The sequence below is a fragment of the Chrysemys picta genome, chromosome 8 (assembly GCF_011386835.1).
Source record: "Chrysemys picta bellii isolate R12L10 chromosome 8, ASM1138683v2, whole genome shotgun sequence".
In the NCBI taxonomy this organism is placed as follows: domain Eukaryota; kingdom Metazoa; phylum Chordata; order Testudines; family Emydidae; genus Chrysemys; species Chrysemys picta.
In genome coordinates, this window is record NC_088798.1 from 108,463,695 (window position 1) to 108,483,357 (window position 19,663).

The 19,663-nt window shown below is 46.4% G+C and overlaps 1 protein-coding gene across 12 annotated transcripts in view; it reads right to left on the minus strand.

Annotated features, from left to right (window-relative positions):
- Positions 1-9,143: 9,143 nt before the first annotated feature.
- Positions 9,144-19,663, minus strand: part of EBF1 (EBF transcription factor 1) — a 319,429-nt gene continuing 308,909 nt past the window's right edge. For 4 of the 12 annotated variants that reach the window (XM_008170074.4, XM_008170073.4, XM_008170072.4 and 1 more), the window contains exons 15-17: positions 19,171-19,365; positions 18,738-18,806; positions 9,144-12,238 (exon numbers count right to left, since the gene is read on the minus strand). In XM_008170074.4, coding sequence (XP_008168296.1) covers positions 18,739-18,806; positions 19,171-19,365 — 263 coding nt within the window. In that variant the 3' untranslated portion in view covers positions 9,144-12,238; position 18,738. The remainder of the gene's footprint in view (positions 12,239-18,737; positions 18,807-19,170; positions 19,366-19,663) is intronic. The other 8 variants (XM_008170076.4, XM_008170078.4, XM_008170077.4 and 5 more) reach the window with 2 other exon arrangements.

Consider the following 19,663-nt stretch of genomic DNA (forward strand, 5'->3'; position numbering starts at 1 on the left):
ATTGACTGACCAGTGGGTTACATGTGACAGCAGCAGCAACACATGGGGATGTCTAACTGGTGGCTGGCGGTTGGGTTAGCGACGGGTGGGCTACAGGAGTGCAGCACACGTGGCCTGAAGGCCTTGAGTCACATATGCCGTACTGCTGCTCCCAACCACTCAGCCTTATTTCTTTCTTTGCTGGGGGAAGGCAGGTGGGAATTGAGGTCTCCAGCTAAGTGGCATTAGTCTGTGAGCCTTTTCGGGAAGCCACCCACAATGTCTCTTTGATCATTTCAGGCTTCAAATTCAATCTCAAATGCCAGCTTTGCCAAGCCCAGTGTTCAACAGTCAGGGCCTGTCCTCCCCCCCCCTCCCCCAAATCATGTGATGTCTTTTTTAAATGAATACTTGTTGGGCGCTTGTGCCTTCTGGAGGTTGTTTTGAGCTATTTTCAAGCTTTTCTTTAGAACCCTGATGGCTAGAAACATATTTATTTAAATGGAAGCTGAGATTCTCTTGATTCACAAGACTCCAGGAGCTGGGACTTTAAGAAAACCACCACTTCACATGAGTTGGCAACATTGCAATAGCCGCATGACCGTCTCTTTCCTGCCTATTCTGGGGGGAATCCACTTCCCACTTCCTAGCCTGTGTGGGGAGAGAGCTGCCACATGTTCTCGCACCATCCCCCTCCCGCCCATTCGCTACTGTCTCTGCCATCCTCCCAGCACCTCCTTGGCTCTATCACACGCTGCCTCCCACCCCTTTTCCTCTTCTCAGTCCCCCCTAGCCTTCAACGTCTGCTTTCCTGCTGGTGGGGGACAAGTCTCGACTGCCCTCGCCCACCCTCCACTGGCCACGTTTGAAGAGGTGGGTCCCTGCTGCTTTGGGGTTAAAGCCACTGGGCCAATCATAAGGCTTGCGGGGGGGGGGGGGTGAGTTTGTGTCTGATTCACTGATGCTGGTGGGGTGTCCTGCATCTCAGCAAGGGCAGCGTGGTTAGATTTGTAGAGCCCTCAGGTGTTACTTGGACAGCGAAGCTAATAGGGGCTGGCAAGCTGGCGATTTGGCCTTGATCCTCTCAACGTTTGGGGCAATTTGGTGCAACACTTCAGGGCTAGAGGCAGATTAAGGTTTCCTGGGGCCCTGAGACAAAGCAAGTGCCCCCACCCGCCCCTTCCACCTGCTGGCCCGCCCCCATTCTGCCCCGTCTGCCTGCGGCCCCCGCACAAAGTTCCACCCCTTTCTGTTCCTTCCCTAGGGTTCCAGCCAGGGTCCCCCATTCCACACACCCCCACTGCACCTGTTTGCTACTTTATGTCCTCCCCCCACACACTGTGGCCCCAAGACTGGAGACGCCCTGTCCCCCCGTCACAGCCTGAGGCCGCAGTGGGGAGTGAGCGCCTCCCCCCCCCCCCCAAGTTGTGAGGCTGCCTCCTGGGGCTGCAATGGGGGGGTCCCAGTGCTCGGGCTTCTCCCGCCACCCCCTGCGCTTCTGCTGGGGATGGGTTGGAGCTGGGGGCTTCCCCTGCCCGCTCCCCACCTTCTGCTGGGGACACCGTCAGGGAGGCGCGGGGGGCCCTCAGTTGACCACTGCCCCTGGGCACGGGCCCATAGGTCCAGTGGCTAATCCGCCACTGTTCAGGGCCATGAAATACCCACTGGAGGAGGTGGGGGGGCAGACTTTGCCAAAGAGCGCTGCTCGTTTTTAGACACCTAAATAAGCATATGGCTACATGGCGATGCAAACCCCCTGGCCGGCCCGTGCCCACTGCCTGGGGCTCACAGGGCTTGGGCTAGAGCCACGGGCACTGACGCTTGTTTTTACCAGTAGGTGCTTTTGAAGCAGGGGTGTGGGGATCTCTGCCAGTTTTGGGGCGGCCCTGTTCAGTGTATTTATACGCTTCTTTCATAGTCTCGGTATTGAGTATGTGGCTATCACTGGTATCTGAGTGAGGGATGAGCCTTGGGAGAAGGGGCAGAGAGGCGCGAGCAGTGGACGGACGGACGGGGTGGGGGAGTCCCTCAGGGGAGGGTACTCAGCGGAAGAGGCAGAGCAGGGGCGGTAAGAGGGGGAGCAGGAACAGGGCTTCCAGGCGGAATGAGAGTGGTGCACATGCAACCTCGGGTGGGGGGGAAGCCGAGGAGGGGTGGGGCTGTGGGGGGGATGGGGCCACAGTCCAGGCACTGGTGCTCCCCCCACACTTCTAGGGAGCTTCCGATGCTCCCACTCAGCCTCCCCAAACACAAGGCTCACAAGCCGCCTCTGACTAGGCTTTGTGCACCCCAGAGCACCCCTGGAGTCAGCGCCTAGGGCCAGTGCCGCGGTTTAATTGTGGTGTAAACATTCAGTCTCAGGCTGCAACCTGGGCTCTGGGACCCTTTGTGGGAGGGGAAGGGGTGCAGCCATAGGTGCCGAAACAATTTTGCCACAATAGGTGCTCCTGGATGCTGGGCTCTCAAAACCCTAGCCCAGCTTGTGCAGTGCACCGGGCTCCTGGCAATTCGGTCCCAGGTGTGGTGTCACGGGCCAGTGCCGGGGCTGAGGAGACCGACCAGCGCTGAAAGGAGAACGCTGTGTAAGCTCCAATGCTTGGCTTCTTCCCCAACAGCGGTTGGACCAACGCACGCTATTACCGCCCCCATCTTGTGGCGCTAGTGGTGAACAAACCCGTGGCACAAACCCAAACCAGGCCTTTGTGTGATGTCAGCTCAGCGGCACCCATTGGGGTAGACTGCCACGTCTTTCAGGCCTGGCCCATTGCTGCTATGATTGTTAAATCCTGACTGCGGAAGAGCGTATCAGTCATAGCACACCTATCAAAAAAGACTCGTTTTAAATGCTTGGGGAGATTGAGGGCTACAAACCTTGGGAAATCAGCTCTGCCTAATATATTATGTAGAAGTTCTGTAATCATTATTGAACTAAAGTGCATTGAGTAAGTGGATAAAATCAGTCCCACTGTAGCATACGTCTCCAGAGAGCACAGATAAAAATGCCTTGTACTTAAGTAAAAAAAGGTAACAAAATATTTCCAATCCTGGCAACTGCATTTTCCCCCTAATATAAATATGGAACCCCCTGGAGAAGCTGATGATGCAGCAGAGGTTGAAGGGAAAGCAAAGGCAACGGGAGCAGTGCAGCGTTAACGGGCGGGGAGGGCGCCACATGAGCCTGACTGACACAGGGAGCAAGTCGCTGTGAAATACGGACGGGGCGGGGGAGTGTGAAGTATGGCTTCCCCTCCCCCCTGAGGGCAGCCCACCAAGCCAGCATGCTCAGGAGGGGGCAGAGGGGAAGGCTGGGGTCAGCCAAAGTCCCAGAGTGGCAAGTTGGGGTCAGGGGATTTCTACAAGTTGATACCCATGCTCCCTTACTGGCATCCCGAAACCTCCCTGTGGCCCATTCGTGCAACTCAGCTCCTAGGCAGTGGCTTCCCTGCACCAGTATAGCCCATGCAAATGCATCTTCCCTAACACCATCTTCCAGGAGCCCTGCAAAGGGGCCAGAGAGTTAGGCTGCAGGGGCTCATTTGATGGGCGTAGCAGAAAAGAGGAAGGTTGAGCGTGTTGTTAAAACACTGGACTGGGACTCTGTGGGTTTAATTCCCCCTTCTGCCCCGGTCCCCTGTGTGATGTTGGGCATAAGAACATAAGAACGGCCAGACTGGGTCAGACCAAAGGTCCATCAAGCCCATTCCTCTGATGGTGGCCAATGGCAGGTGCCCCAAAGGGAATGAACAGACAAGTTATCATCAAGTGATCCATCCCGTCGCCCATTCCCAGCTTCTGGCAAACAGAGGCTAGGGACACCATTCCTGCCCATCCTGTCTAATACCAATTGATGGACCTATCTTCCATGAATCTATCTCGCTCCCTTTTGAACCCTGTTATAGTACTGGCCTTCACAACACCCTCTGGCAAGGAGTTCCAGAGGTTGACAGTGCGTTGTGTGAAAAAATACTTTCTTGTGTTTGTTTTAAACTTGCTACCTATTAATTTCATTTGGTGGCCCCTTGTTCTTGTATTAGGAGAAGGAGTAAATAACACTTCCTTATTTACTTTCTCTATACCACTCACGATTTTATAGACCTCTATCATATCCCCCCTTAGTTGCCTCTTTTCCAAGCTGAAAAGTCCCAGTGTTATTAATCTCTCCTCATACGGAAGCCGTTCCAGACCCCTAATCATTTTTGTTGCCCTTTTCTGAACCTTTTTCAATTCCAATATATCTTTTTTGAGATGGGGGTGAGCACATCTGCACGCAGTATTCAAGGTGTGGGCGTACCATGGATTTATATAGAGGCAATATGATATTTTCTATCTTATTATCTCTCCCTTTCTTGATGATTCCCAACATTCTGTTAGCTTTTTTGACGGCCGTCAAGTGGGGCACGTGCTCCCACTTTTTGTGCCTGACTTCCCTGCCTCTAAACTAGGGATACCAATACCTCTTTGCCTTCTCTAGTTAGAGTGCAAGCTCTTAGGGGCAGGGACAGTCACTCACTACGTGGTTGTCCCGTGCCTAGCCCAGAACTATCTCTGCTTCTCTCCATACTGCCCCCTCCTGGCCGCCTGCTTGTGTTGCATGACACAGGGAAGCCGCGAGCTGGGAGAGGAAGACACGTGGCAGATTCTGGCTACGTTAACAGTCATTAGTAGCCAGAAAGTGAAAATGGCGGGTGACAAAGTCTTTTGCTCCCCTCCTTGTCCAGGGAAGCATATGGGGAAGCCCAGAAGTGGCTCATGTATCCCTCCCCTCCACATCGGGTGTTTCTTCCCCCACACTCCAGTTCCCTCCCAGGTAGGGTAGGGCATGGAGCTCCTCTGGCTGGCCCAGAGGGCACCACAGAACTCTGGCCCTTACAGCAGTCTGAACTTCCCCATTGCCCCTCACTGCCACCAGTAGAGAAGCTGAGGGAGGGATAGCTCAGTGGTTTGAGCATTGGCCTGCTAACCCCAGGGTTATGAGTTCAATCCTTGAGGGGGCCACTTTGGGATCTGGGGCAAAATCAGTACTTGGGCCTGCTAGTGAAGGCAGGGGGTTGGATGCGATGACCTTTCAAGGTCGGTTCTAGGAGATGGGATATCTCCATTTAAAAAAAACAAAAACAAAAAAAACACAGCAGCTGGGAAAAAGTCAACAATGGTGACATGCCCATCATTAGGCTTCAGTGTCAACAGGCTATTGCGATGAAGGGAGCTGTTAATTCCAACAGTCCATAGATTTATAAGGACAGAAGCAACTGCTAGGATCATCTGCTCAGCCTTGCTGCACTGACCGCGTCATAGACCTTCACGCAGTGACCCCAGGAGTGGGGGGCACTGTGCTACCCTATTGCGTAAGGGAACGCTACTGAGCCCAGGGGCTTGTGGTTGAATTAGAGCATCTGTTTCAAAAAGAGAGCCCATCACACGACTCGGACTCCAAGTTGGGATGACAACTACTTCCCTGGAGAAGGCAATCCCAACGGTTAATTACCCTCCCTGTTAAAAAATGGCATCTTATTTCCAACAGGAATTTTTCTAACTTTGACTTCGAGCTATTGGCTCTTGTTTTGCCACGGTCTGCTGGCTTAAAATGTCTCAAACAACGCTCCATGACAGCCCTTATAGACCCTTATCAAATTGCTTCTTAACTTGTTCTAAATAGATTGAGCTTAGGTCTCTCGCTGTAACGCGGCTTGTCCAGCCCCCCCAAGGCATTTTTGTGGCTCTTAGCTGAATCCTTTCCAGTACGTTGTCAATATCCTTTTTTAACGTGCCGACGCCACAGCTGGACACAGTATTCCGGTAGCAGCCTGACCGGTGCCACGCACAGAGATCACACTACCTCCCTACTGGTCAGACGAGTGATGCTCCGAGTCTTTATTTCCTGTCCTCACTCAGATGAGTAAGGGCAACATCAGCTCAGTTGATACCTGTCACAGGGCAGGGGACAGCGTCACCTGGCGCCAGTGTTTGTCGTTACAAGCCCCATGGAAACACTCGCATGAGTAAGGTATTATGTAGGGTGGCAGAATCAGGCCGTCGGATAAGGCCAGAGGCTGCCTGGCCCTGATGCAGGTATGCTTTGTGTCTGTGGCGGGAGAGGGTGCCAGGAATCCCTCCACCGCTTGCATATCCCATCCAGGGTTGGTCTAGACTAGCACGAGTGGTTAAAGTTAGCGAACACAGCCCCAGCTTGCACCCTGACCAGCTAAATCAAAGTAAAAAGGTCTTAGCTTGTGTCTCCATAAGGGAAAAGGTTGAAGTTAGTGTCGCTGACCCCACCCACCTTTGCTCGTCGAGGCAAACCCCGAAGAGCCAGGTAGAATTGCCGTCCCTGCACTTGGGCTAGAGGCCTAGGATAAACCACAATCATTTGCGTCCTGGCTAGATTAGTATTGACACAGGTGGGAGCAAACTCAGGTTCGTTGCCAAGCAAGTTACCCCAGGGCACTTTCAAAGGGAGCATTTTCGAACAGGCAGAGAGGTGGCAGAGGTTAGTTCCTAGTCTCTCTGTAGCAAACCCATCCCCAACCCCACTGCCTAGCTCAGTGGGGCTACGGAATCCCATTCTGCAGCCTGCATCCCCAGACCAATGGGCCATGCTGGCTGTCCTCTCTCCCTACCCCAAATCCCTTACCCCATTGCACATCACATAGAGAAACGCTTACAAGACGAATAGCGAACGAGGGCCAAGGTGTGTAAAGGGGCAACGTTGCAGCAGGCCCAGCTGACTTGAGGGCCAACGATGAGGTGTAAGGAGATTGCATAGAATGGGATGCTAAGCAGCGTGAGGAGAGGGGGCATAGGAGTGAGGATGTAGCAGGAATCTGGGGATGGAGAAGTGGGCTACAGCGGATGAGCAGAAGCACAGAAATAGGGAAGGGGATCACAAGACTATGTGAGAAGCCTGTTGTGCAGGATGGCGACCCCTCATTTTACTGAGCTTGTAAAAAGCCAGGGGAAATTCCCATACGAAAAGCTTTGTGAAATTAAAGTGCAACCTCTGAAAAGCAAGGAAATGACCCATTTACACAGCATTACCATCCCCCCTCCTTTCACACACCTGACCTCCCGAACACCAAAATACCCAACTGTCCTCACTCCATAAACTCCCTTTCCAGGCCAACATATACCCAACCACAGGGCACACGAACACACCCCCACCCACGTCCAAATGCACAGGCCAAACTCAGCCCTCACACGTTTTTTTATTTAGTACAAACACCACTTTTTAGATGTGACCATTACAGGTGGATGTCTAGACAACGTATCATCTCCTCGCTAAGGTCAGAGTTCAGGGTGTATCTCTGAGTTTGTCTGGAGAGCGCAGATTCTTAGCCAGGCTTAATTAGAATTTGGGTCCCTGCAGTTTATGTGCGCTACCTGTCTTCAGAACTGGCTAAAAATAACTGTCCATTGAACACATTGGGTCCTGGCTTTCCTGCCTGCAGACTGGCTGTGTAACACTGCTGGTGGAAGGTACGCACTCTAACAAATCATTGGCCACATACATCGGGGGCTTGCTTTTCAGAGGTGCTGAGCAATCAAACAGCAGTGAGAGCTACCTGGGCTTAGTGCCTTTAAAAAGCTGGCAAGCAACACCATCTTGGCCAGCAAACCAGAACATAGGCTATGAGCTAATGGTAAAGGTCTAGCAGGTCGTCTAGTTAGAGCTAGTAGTGACTATAGTGAGAGTTGCAGACACTTTCTACTATTATAGCAGAGCATCGGTTCTGCTAGACTAGAGTTAAACTTAAGAACAACTTTCTCTGTAAAGGTCAACTCTTCCATACGCTTCTGCTTTCAGTTGTTGACAACTTTGCCAAACTTCAGCTGCTGGGGCTGGAACCGAGGGATTCTGTCCCTGGCTCTGCCGCAGACTTCCTAGGTTAGGGTGAGCAAGAGTCTATCACCACGGATCTACACAAGACGACAAATTAAGGTTGCACGAGAGCTTTTCATTCTGGCCTCTCCTAACTAGAGTGCTTGGCTTTGCATCTTTAATATTCTTTTAGCAGAGGGGGGTTGGTGTTGTATCCAGTTATACAGTACGACCTTTATCCTTTTTGTACTGCAGCCACTCGAGGGCAGTACAGTAACAGGTGCTAGGGAAGGTTGGATTCCAGCCCAGGGAGAGCGATGGTGCTGTTTTGTTTGTGCACAAAAATAAAAAAAGAGGTGACGTCCCTGGGAAAATATCCCCTTCGCTCTGAGGGTGGTGTCAGGGTGGGCATCCACAGCTTTGTGTCTGTAAACAGAGCCCTCAAACGGCTATAATTCTTCACTCCCATTTGAACCAGAGAACCACAGGCTTAGAAGGGACTGCAAGGGTCATTTAGTGTAACCCCCTGCCAAGATGCAGGATTTGTTGTGTCTAAAAGAAGAGTTTTGGGTGCCATTGCAGCAACATCTTCAACCCCTGGGCTACTAACCACTTCTTCTCTTTCCTCTGCGGTGGTAGAGCAGAGGAGGAAGGGGAGGCGACACTCTTTGGCATGAAGCACATCACGCCTATCTGGTAGGTGACAGAGGCTTAATATGAAGACTGGCAAAGTGGAATCTCCTTACAGAAGCCCGTAACTTCACTCTGGAAAGGAAGGGTGCTCTTGTGGGAAAGGCAATGGACAGCCACTCAGGACACTTGGGTTCAGTTTTTGCCTGTGCCACAGATTTCCAGTGGGATGTTGGGCAAGTTACTTATGGTCTGATTCTGCACCACCGAAGTCCATGGGAGTTATGCCATGGACTTCAGTGATCACAGGATCAAGCCTTTAATCTCTCAGACCCTCGGCCATAATATGGGGATGATACTTCCTTTCTCCCACCCTCCATCAGCCTTATGTATTGAGCCAGCAAGCTCTTCAGAGCAAGGACTGATTCTAGCTATGTTATTGCACAATGATCTGTCCTTGAAGCCTTATTGTAATACTGTGATGTAAATGAGAACAATAAATGCTTCATTATAAGATAAGCAAAAGTTCACTGAAATCAGTATAAGAGGAGTTTTAATGCAGCACGAGAGGAGTAGATTTCCATGTGCTATTCTGCCACTTTTTGCTGCTCTGTGTTTTGAGAAGGGCAGTTCAGGAGCTTCCGGCTTCCACCTTATAGTTATCCTGGTCTGTTGAGCCGTAGAAGCAGATAAATAAAGTCACAACCAGGGGCTCTAGTCACAGACAGGAAGTAACTTTAATTAAATATTGTGAAAGTTGAAAAGTTTTTACAGCTTGAATTTCTGCAAAAAAATTATAACAATCTCTACAGTAGTTAGTTTCTCTAACAATAGAACTGTACAGTGTGTGTGTCTATTCAAAAAGATTTAGATAAGAAGGTGAAAGGTTAGTAGTTTCAGAGATGACTTCATTTTAGCTGCATCCTAGTACAACTGTGAGGAAATAGGCATACTTTATGCAATCCAGTTATTGTGTAGCTTCACCTTTTGAAACTGAAATCGGAACGTTTCCACTTAAAGCCATATTCTGTAAGGAGTGGCATCTTTTACTTAGTAAGAGAAAGGGGTCTTTTGCAGGGAGATTTTGATCAATTTCCTTTCATCCCATCACTATAAATAGCTGCAACAAAACACGTTGTTCATGGATCTTTGGGCTACGAATGTACATGGTTAACATGGCTGTCTAAATGGCTACGACTTAGAATGGCGTTCTACAAGACCAATCAAGGGTGTCACTGAACAAAATATGGCTTTAAATTGGATTACATTGCCATGCTGTTGCTTACTATGTGAATTGGAATAATCGTTTTGAGTACAGAGAAGCAATACATTGATGTCTCTCACATTTTCCAGTTTTTTTTCTTTTATTTGCCTTTCCCCCCCCAAAAGATCACACTGTGACTTTCTAGTGAAAACCATTGCAAAATTCATACAGGAAGCATGCACAGTTGCAGCATCGTTGGAAATGATTTCTTGCTCTACTAGAAAAAAGTTACATTGTCTTAAGGTAACAAAAACAGTTCTTTTGTGCTTTTCAATTCCTTTTTTTTCTTAGAATGTTAGTGATGATTGACAGTTCTGGTGCACAGTATAATGTACAAGTGAAATGAATATGATTTGCATTGTTAAGGCATCCAATCTGCTGGTTTATATTTATGTGAAAGACAGAGAAATATACAAGCAGACTTAAGAAAGAAAGTATATTCATTGAGTTCTATGAAGTTTCTCCCCATATTTAATGCACAAAAATGCGTCACTCCAAAGAGGAGAGATCCCATGCATATTAATAGAGTAAAACAGCATTATTTTTTGTTAAGCCTCAAAAGCAAAGGATATTTTTTAAAATCTACATAACTAAATGCTACAAGAATAATATGCTACTTTTTGCCATATATTGGAAAAAACTTCTTAACTTACAAATAATACAAAAATAGACAATGGCTTTTAGGTGGAAATAAAAAAATGGAAGCATGGTTTAAAACAATCTTAAAAAAACCCTATAAATGAAATGTTTTAAAATCACATTTAAACAGCTAATACAACGGTGAGTGACCAAACAAATCAGCACTTTTCACATAGCAAACATACACAATAAAATAAATTGGGGATGGAGGGGAAAAGCAATGTACAAATTCCAAAGATAAATACATTATTTATATGGATATTTTACAAAATCCCCTTTAAAACAAACAAATAACCCCCCCCCAAACAAAACAAAAAAGCTTTTTTTTCCCTTTAATTAATTTTGCAAGTATGTGCAAGCTAAAGGTAGTGAGCTCTTTTTGCAAAATATGCAGTAATTTTTTGTGACATTGAAAATCTGTCTTAAGACATTAAAATGTATAAATAGAACAACAACTTTGGCAAAAAATCACAAAAAATCTACAGTATTTATAACTACATACAAAACACAACAGCAAAGAAAAAATATCAGATAATGCATCTTCAGAGCTTTGCTGCCTCTTTGACTAATAGTTTTAAGAACACTTCCCAGATAATGATAGCAAAATTCCTGTAAAACAGAACCTATGGTTTTGATTTGAAACCTTCCTCACGACCCTTCCCCCTCCCATCCACCTGCAAATTCAAATTCATGTTTCCACTTACTATTCAAAAACAGTTACCTGTTGCTTAATATATTATGCTACAAACTGAGAGGGTCGGCTGATACAGCAACAATCCTAGCGGGAGGCTGACAAAAAACGTGTGTGCTTCTAGATCATTGAGAATGCAGAACTGCAGACGAGTCAATTCTGGTTCTGCCCCATAGAAACAAATAGATTAAAGTGAGGAGGAAAATTTATGATTACACCCAACATGTAATAATGGCTTGAGTCCGTGTCTTTAGACAGCGACACACAATCCAAAGGAGATTTGTATGCACAGCTCAGGTTATGCTAAACTCAAGGGAGGCCACTCATTTGGAAAGATTCTGATATAAGCTAAACAGAGAGCCATGCTAGTCTAATTATGCAGTTTTAGCATTATATCCAGAGGCACTGGGTTTCAGAGTTAAAGACGTCAGCTTACGTTATTCATGTCCTTAGCTACACTTTCACCAACTTTTCTCATCGCATTATTTACACAATTATTTAGTCTGATATTAAAAACAGAGGTTACAAATTCTCTCCCTGTTTTAAAAGAACAAATGCTTAGTGAGTGATATCTATTTAATTAGAGAATCAAAAATGTATCGGATAAGCAAACCATCCCTGGATAAACAACACATATGAGCCGACTCTTAATTAAATGGCCATTATTCTTCTAAAAAAAACTAACTGGCACTTCTATTCTGTCCCTTACCGACTTGTTTGTAAATGTTACCACTTCATTTCCCTTTACACAGCTTTAGAAAAGGGTCATAAATTAAAAATATGAAGTTTCATCTCTAGTGTCCCTTGCAGAACTGTATGATTTATAAAAGACAAATGGCTGTTGAGTTAAATCAAGCTTTAAAAATTAAAACAAACAAAAAACAAAAACCAAGAAAAAAGTGGATTTTCTTTATCAACACAGAATAAATATATCTCCCAAGTACTTGGGATGGACAACTCAAATCAACACCTTGCAATTGCAGATTTTTTGTTAATTTCGGTATTTGCAAGGACGGTGATTTTTGTTTTGTTTAAAAATCCGCAGTTATTGTAAGATTCCTCTTTATTTTATTGTATTTTATTTTTTTAAAAAGGCCTGAGTAAAAAGTTCCACTCTGGGACTTGTATCAGATTTCTCTCTGAAGCAGAATTCAACCTCTTCAATACAATTCTTCAAGGCAATCCTTTCACATGGGAGGAACAATCATACCAGATATAGCTGTTCAAAGGAGGGGAGAGGAAGGGAAAAAAGAAAAAGAAAAGTGACTCCTTTGCATCACACCTTCAATTCCAAAACCCGCACTACATTTACCAGCAGGTACTCTCTATACTGGGAGCTGAATTCATACACAAGTAGCAAACAATAGAAATAACAATATATGCATTAAATACAAAAGGTCTGATTCTGATCTCACTGACACTGGTATAAATCAGGTCTAACTGCTGGCAACAATGACGTTTCTCGAGCGTAAATTTAGCACAGTATCTTAGCTCAGACGCAGCCCCTTTTCAACTCTTAGATGCAGAATTTGGTTGTTGCTGGCAAAGCTGAGGAGGCCTAAACTGTGAGAATGTTCATAAATTCTGTTAATTTCTTAAGAAGAACAGACATTTGTGCCCTGTGTGGGCATACAGCTACCATCCCACGTGCCAGCAGTGTATACAAATGCCATAGTCTGTTGCCTTGTGTACACGAACACTGGCTCCTTTTCTTAGCCAGCTTTCCCAGACAAGCTCGTTTCGGTATTCAAACCCCTGAAGAGTGGATGGTCAAACCTATCACTCAGTGTTTCTGGGCGAGGTTGAGGATACATGTTGCTGTTTTGTGGGAGAGTTTCGGAGTAGGCCAGTATGAGCCGATACAGACCCAAGTAATGCTGAGAATGATGATACAGGATTGAAACATCTGATCCAAAGGCTGACTGGGATCCTTGCAAATTAGAACAGCAGTTAAGCCTATGGGAAATCAAAGCTTTAGACCCTATCACTTAACTGACGGGAGCCAGCTGAGAAGATGGATTTCCTCCAATAGGCTATTTTATTTGGTTGTCGCAGCTCTGCAGAACTGATGGGTTGGCAACCACTGGCTGACCCAGGGTGGACACGGTGCTCACCTATACTCCTCTCCCTGATTCTCTCAGACTGTGGCACACTGATTCATTTAACATTTTACCTATTTAAAAACTTGTTGGATAATGACATTACTGGGAGTTGTGCATGTGTAGCCAGTGGTCCTGAGAGCAACTTAAACCCCCTACAGAAGAAAGTTCCAAGTTAAAGCTGCCATCAATCCTTAACCCAGTGTTGTTGTTGTTTTTTGTGGGGGCTCAGCATCATGGCATCTTATGGGCTCACCAAATCTTTAGGTGCCTTTTCACGACTGGGATGAATTCAGAGTAGAAGTTTAGTTTTAATTTAGATTTTCGTCTCTTTTGTTTGTTTAAGGTGGATTGATGATTTTACTGCACTATTCTTTCCAATATAATTTCCTTCTTTTTTCCCTATCAGGGCTCCCATTGCAAACTCCCTTCAATTGGAATGGTGCATCATGAGATATAGAATCACAGTCTCTTTTAAACTGTTTTACAGAAAACAGCTACAGAAAACAATAGACTTCCTCACCATTTCACCTCCACCTTTGTCTCTCTTTGTTTACCAGGGACCACACTCCACTACAACCTGTACAGAACAAGGGCACATCTAGTGGCTGAATGGTATACTGCAAGCATGCAGTGTAGCCGTGTTGGTCCCAGGATATTGGAGAGTCAAGGTGGGTGAGGTAATATCTTTTATTAGATCAACTTCTGTTGGTGAGAGAGACAAGCTTTTGAGCTAACTAAAAGTAAACATAATTACAAGGGTAGTCGCATAGGTTCTTTGTGAATGTTATAACAGGATTGCATCTTTGAAATAGTAGTTGTATGGTTATTTGCAAGAGAATATAAAATGCATACTAGACTTCAGGCTGGTTGCATTTCATGGGTGCATGATTTAAACAGAGTTGCCATCTCGGACATCTGGGCAAATGATTTCTTAGGGAAGAACTCGGTCCTGTGACAGGTTCTAATTCATTGTGCTTTAATTACAGCTGCAATTACTTGATAAGAACCAAGCCAAAGTGAAAGACTTGCAGATTTGGGGGTGAGGGGGGTGGGGAGGGAAACGTTTTCTCCACAAACACCACATGTGCAAGAATTACAAGTCTAATCAGTGCGGGGAAAACAGCTCAAGTAAACTGCACTGATTAAAGTAAAGAAAATGAGAGAAGGGAAGAATTCAAAACACATCCACGGTTGCTGTATGACATCCGAAGAGGTGACATGTTCCAATTGTCCAGCTGCATTTCTCTTCTTGGAGCGTCTCACCCAGCAAGGTTTTTGCAAAGGACAATTGCACCAGGCATTCTGGTAAGGAGCCTGGTTATATCTGGGGCAGTTTTAAAGAACTTCATCTTTAGGGCTCCCCAACAAGCTGCTGTAGTTTCACCCAAAGTTCATAAAACCAGGGACAGTGCTAAAGAAATAACAACAAGTTCGCTCTGCAGTTCGACCCCAGAGAGAGGCGAAGTCGGGGAATAGAGTCAGAGACTAAGGCCAGGATTGTTCTCTGTTCTGGTCATGTCCAAAGGCCCCAGTGAGGAAGAAGGGCCCCTTTCTATTCTATGCAGGTTCTTATACCATGCTCAGCACAGTAGTCTCTGAGCACCTTCCAGTTGTTCATTAAGCAATGTGACTAACATCTGTCCCCCAAGAAGCCCCTCCATAGAACTGAAGCTCCGTACTCGGGGGGGGGGCATGCTTAGGCCAGGAAGACCTGCATTCTCCTCCCACCAGCCCTGTGGGGGGCAATCATAGTAAAGTTAAAATTGGTGGAGCTGAGATAGACAGTATCTATGTGGATCTGTGGGTTTGGGGGCTGAACTACCCAACATCATTCCTTCTGTGGGGCTGGGGAAAACCTGCCCCGCTCCTGGAACAACATGTTCACAACTTGGTATGGGGAACTTCATGGAGCTTCCAGCCCTCTATATGGGGATGAGTTGGGCCTAAAACTCATGGATGGTAAAGATGCTATAAAGACGGATGGAAAAGATGCTATAAAGTATTCTTAGGCCTCATCAGACAAGGTCCCATCTTCCCCTCCTTCTGGCACAGGGACCCATGGCAAGACCATGCTACCACCAGGCAGGAGAGGGAGATGAAGGATTTATCCAGCAGCCGTCTCCACCAGGAAGCCTCTTGTGGATTCTCTGACATTTGTTGTTGGGTCTGAGGAAACGGAAACTCTAGGGCAGGGGTCGGCAACCTTTCAGAAGTGGTGTGCCGAGTCTTCATTTATTCACTCTAATGTAAGGTTTTGCGTGCTGGTAATACATTTTAACGTTTTTAGAAGGTCTCTTTCTATAAGTCTATAATATATAACTAAACTATTGTTCTGTGGCACCTTTAAGACTAACAGAAGTATTGAGAGCATAAGCTTTCATGTCTTAAAGGTGCCACAGGACCCTCTGTTGCTTTTTACAGATTCAGACTAACACGGCTACCCGTCTGATATTAAACTATTGTTGTATGTAAAGTAAATAAGGTTTTAAAAATGTTTAAGAAGCTTCATTTAAAATTACATTAAAATGCAGAACCCCCCGGACCGGTGGCCAGGACCTGGGCCAGGAGCTGCCACTGAAAATCAGCTCGCATGCCGCCTTCGGCACGCATGCCATAGGTTGCCTACCCCTGCTCTAAGGAATTCCAGTCCCCTCCCATCCAGGTAGGTGATAACAGGGCCCCAGTTAAGGGCGAGATTGTGATTCACCCTATGTGCACATGCGGGGGATTAGTGTGGGCCACTGGACTGGGACTTAGAAGACCTGTGTTCTACGGGTTAGTGACTTTGGGCAAGTCAATTTCCCCATCTGTATAAATGGGGACAACGATATTTACTACCTTTGTGAAGCACTTCGGGATCTATGGATGAAAGTCCTGAAACAAGAGCATGTTGGTGGGAATTGGGAGGAGGAGGTGGGGGCTGTAAGGCCCTCTTGGCTCAGCTAAATACAGGGGTGAGAGCAGCCTCAGTGGAAGCCACTACTCCTCTTCCTATGTGTGGGGGGGGGGGAGTTGAGGGGAAGAGGAGGGAGTGGGTGGTGTCTTGACTCTGTCCCCCCCTCCCACTCTAGCCAGCACAGCTGAGCTGCGGCTGAAGGGTAAGTAATCTGTGCCAGGTGAAGGTCTAATGCAGGTTACTGCGTGCCCAGGAGCAAGGGAGGAACCCAGAGACAAAATTACATCTCTCTGAGTCTGGTCTTCTCCTGGGGCAGTACCACTATGTGCAGCCCCATAGTGGGGACTTGTGGGAACTCCACAACTGAGCCTTACGCAAATAATGACAATTCCTCACTCTAGGACTGTTACATTTCCCCATAGATTAATGCAAGAGCTGCACCTGGTGCCAGTGGAAGTGAAATGATACAGAAGTACATCATGTAAGTAGGTTTTCAAGGCATCACTATTATTATTCTTATTGAGGAGCTCTGATATTCTGAATTAAATTACAAGTCAAATAGAGAAAACGACATCTTTTCTGCCTAAAAGCCTTGGCATTTCCATTCTGCCAGGTCCTCATTTAGATCATGCTACTTTTGTTCCTTAAGTGCTACGTCTACGGGGCCATGTAAATTCTCTCAACTGCAGCATGCCATCTCTTCTGAAAAAAGGAGAGCTCTGAGGGAAATGCTGTAGGTATGAGATCAGACCTCCTCCAAAGGGAGAGAGAGGAACAGACCCTACACATGGGCGTTATTTCTGCCCATCCCATGCTCATTTGTATCTGCTGTTAGCAAATTACAGAAATAATGTCTTTTGAGTTTTACAAAATTGCTCGGCAAAGAGAACAACAGATCAGCATGGCTGCAGTTCTAGTGACTTCTGCTACATAAGCAAAGCTTGATTGCTTTCTGGTGTAACCAGAAGCCCAAGAGAGATAAGACAGCCTCCTTATACATGGTTGTTTATTTAAGCAATAAGACACAACAGGCAGTGCATTTCTGAGTGATTATTGCATGCCTCGGGTGGTGTCATAAGGCACGGGGCTAAAGGCCGTGTGTCTTTAACTCACCAAGAAGTTCAGTGGTGCCCAAGAAATGAACCGTTTCTCTTGGTGTCTTATTCCTATTATGAAACTGAATTGCTAAATACAAATTAGGGGAAATACTTAGATCGGTGTGTTTTCTGGACGTGACATAACGAGGCGGCAATCAGCAATCCCCAACTGCGACCAGTGCTCTAAGCTCATTCCATAATTGCTTTTCATAATACAGTAGGTGAAATCTGGAATTCCGTGTGTGATGAAGTGAAAAACAATGATTTAAAAAAACCTCCTGCTGCTCGCTCTCTTTCCCCACTTCAAGCAAGGGAGGAGGAGGGACAGAAGAAACACAAACACTCTCAAAAGCCCATGTGAGCCAACTATCGGTTTCCAATTTTTATTCACAAGGCTAAATAGTTCTAGTTGATGCCGTTGCAAATAAATGCTGTTCAAATTTGCAGGTCGCTGGCAGGGACGGATTTTTAAAAACAGCACATTTTCTGTGAGCCAAGGTTTAGCTGTCGATTAAAAACCTGGTGGTTTTGTTTCTAACGTGTTAAATGAGGGGTTTGACTGACACCTCAAAAAAGCTACTAATTCATATGTTCTAGCCTTAAAACTACTTATTTCAGCATAAGGATTTATACCCCCAATTTACCAGTCTGAAGTACACTGAATGCAATGCTTATCTTTAGTCGTGATAGATGCCGGGTTTTATGAATGAATTCTTTCCACTCTACATGCATATAGATTTTATTTGTGAATGATGCCATCTCAGCTCTGATTGCGAGGCAAGCTTCTCTCCCCTCTGGACTGACAGAAGCCGTGGCATGGCACGCAGATACTTGAGGACATTACACATATTCTGAATAGATCATTCCGAAACAAGCCCTGTGTGAAAGGGGTTTAGTGATTAAAGGGTTTATTCTCCGCTCAGTACTCTTTATCGGAGTTGCACAGGCACATGGAAAGGAAAATGCCCCAACCTGAGGCCTAAAGTACAGCATGCATCACAAAACCTTTCCACCTCTGGCATCGGCTGAGACAGTTGGCTGCATCTGCTTATGAAACCCCCTCGGTCTAAGTGAGCATGAAAACGTACATGTCTCAGCATGCTAACGTGGCTACAGTAATTAGAAGGGAGGGTTAGGCACCACATTGTACAGTACACCGCAGCAAACAATGAAATGGGCAGTTCTGTTTCCTGCAGCATCCCCAGTGCTGACTGTAGTTTACTCTCCTGCTCCCTCAGTGTACATGAACACATGATTATGTACTTATGTAACCATATTCGTATATTTTTGAATTAGAGAACTAGGGACATAGAAAAGACGACGCTCCTGTATTACCAATGGCCGAAGAGGCTTTCAAAGGGACACTGCATCATTCAGGAGATTAACTGGCTTACATGCAGTCCATTAATCACAAGGAGCTGTGTGTCCCGTTATGCAGTAAACTGGGAAATGCTGCTTTTAGTTAGGAATGCGCCTTGTATTTATTAAAGGCAAACATATGCACCAAGCTTTGCAGCTGTGTATGTGCCGCGAAGCCCTACAGCTCTTGCGGCGTCGGAAGGATATCTGCATAAGAGTACGATGACAAAGGAAAAAAAAGGAAGGGAAGATTGAGTGACGTACTTCAGGAGAAGGCCAGCCCCTGGAGAGACCCTGCAGTGGAGTACTTGCTAGAGTCCACAAAAGACTGGTCTGATAATGGACGACAACAGGGAATAAGAGAGGAAAGAAAGAAAAAGGACGGTATTAGTAAGTGGAAATAGTTCTCGTTTTTATCAAAACACTAGATCGGTGCTTTTAAAGCCACAGCATCTCAATTCAGTAGGATTAGTAGAGTTAAAGAAAGGGTGTGTTCCCAGTCACCTGCTAGGCACAGGGGGATGGGGATAGATTCCAGTTACTCTTTCCAGGAGTAAACTATAGGCCAGAGACCACGACAGCCCCATCAAGCTCCATCCCCTCTGCCAATGCCTAATTAAATGCTGTGCATAATGGAGCACCGCAACCTTGCGGTTTCAAGAGGAGCGATCTTCCTCCCCGTGCTGATCTCACCTACCTTGCAGGCTATTGCCATTGGTGCTGGTGCAGGCGGGAGGTGGGGAAGTTTGCGGTCTCACGACAGGGGCAAACGCACTCTTCTGTTTCACCGCTGAGACCATGTTGGCTGGTGAGAAGGAGAAAATCCCAGAGGAACTGCTACAGTTTGATGGGAGGCTAGTGGAGGAGGCCATTGTTGGACTTGATGGCACGACTAGAGGAGAAAAACCCAAAACCAAGCATTTCTTACACTGTGAATTCACAAGCAGGCACTGGGAAGAAAAGATTCCTGATTCCAGGATGCACAGGTCCTGATTTCAAAAGGCCCTGAGACCATCCACATCTCCCCTTGACTTCAGAGTCCCACATGCTCAGCACTTCTGAAAATCTGGCACATAGTGTATGGCCATCACCACTGAAAATCTCACAGGCCTTACTGCCTAGTACGTGATCATGAATCTCAATAGGCAGTATGTTTAAAACAAAGAACAGGAAGTATTTCTTCACACAAT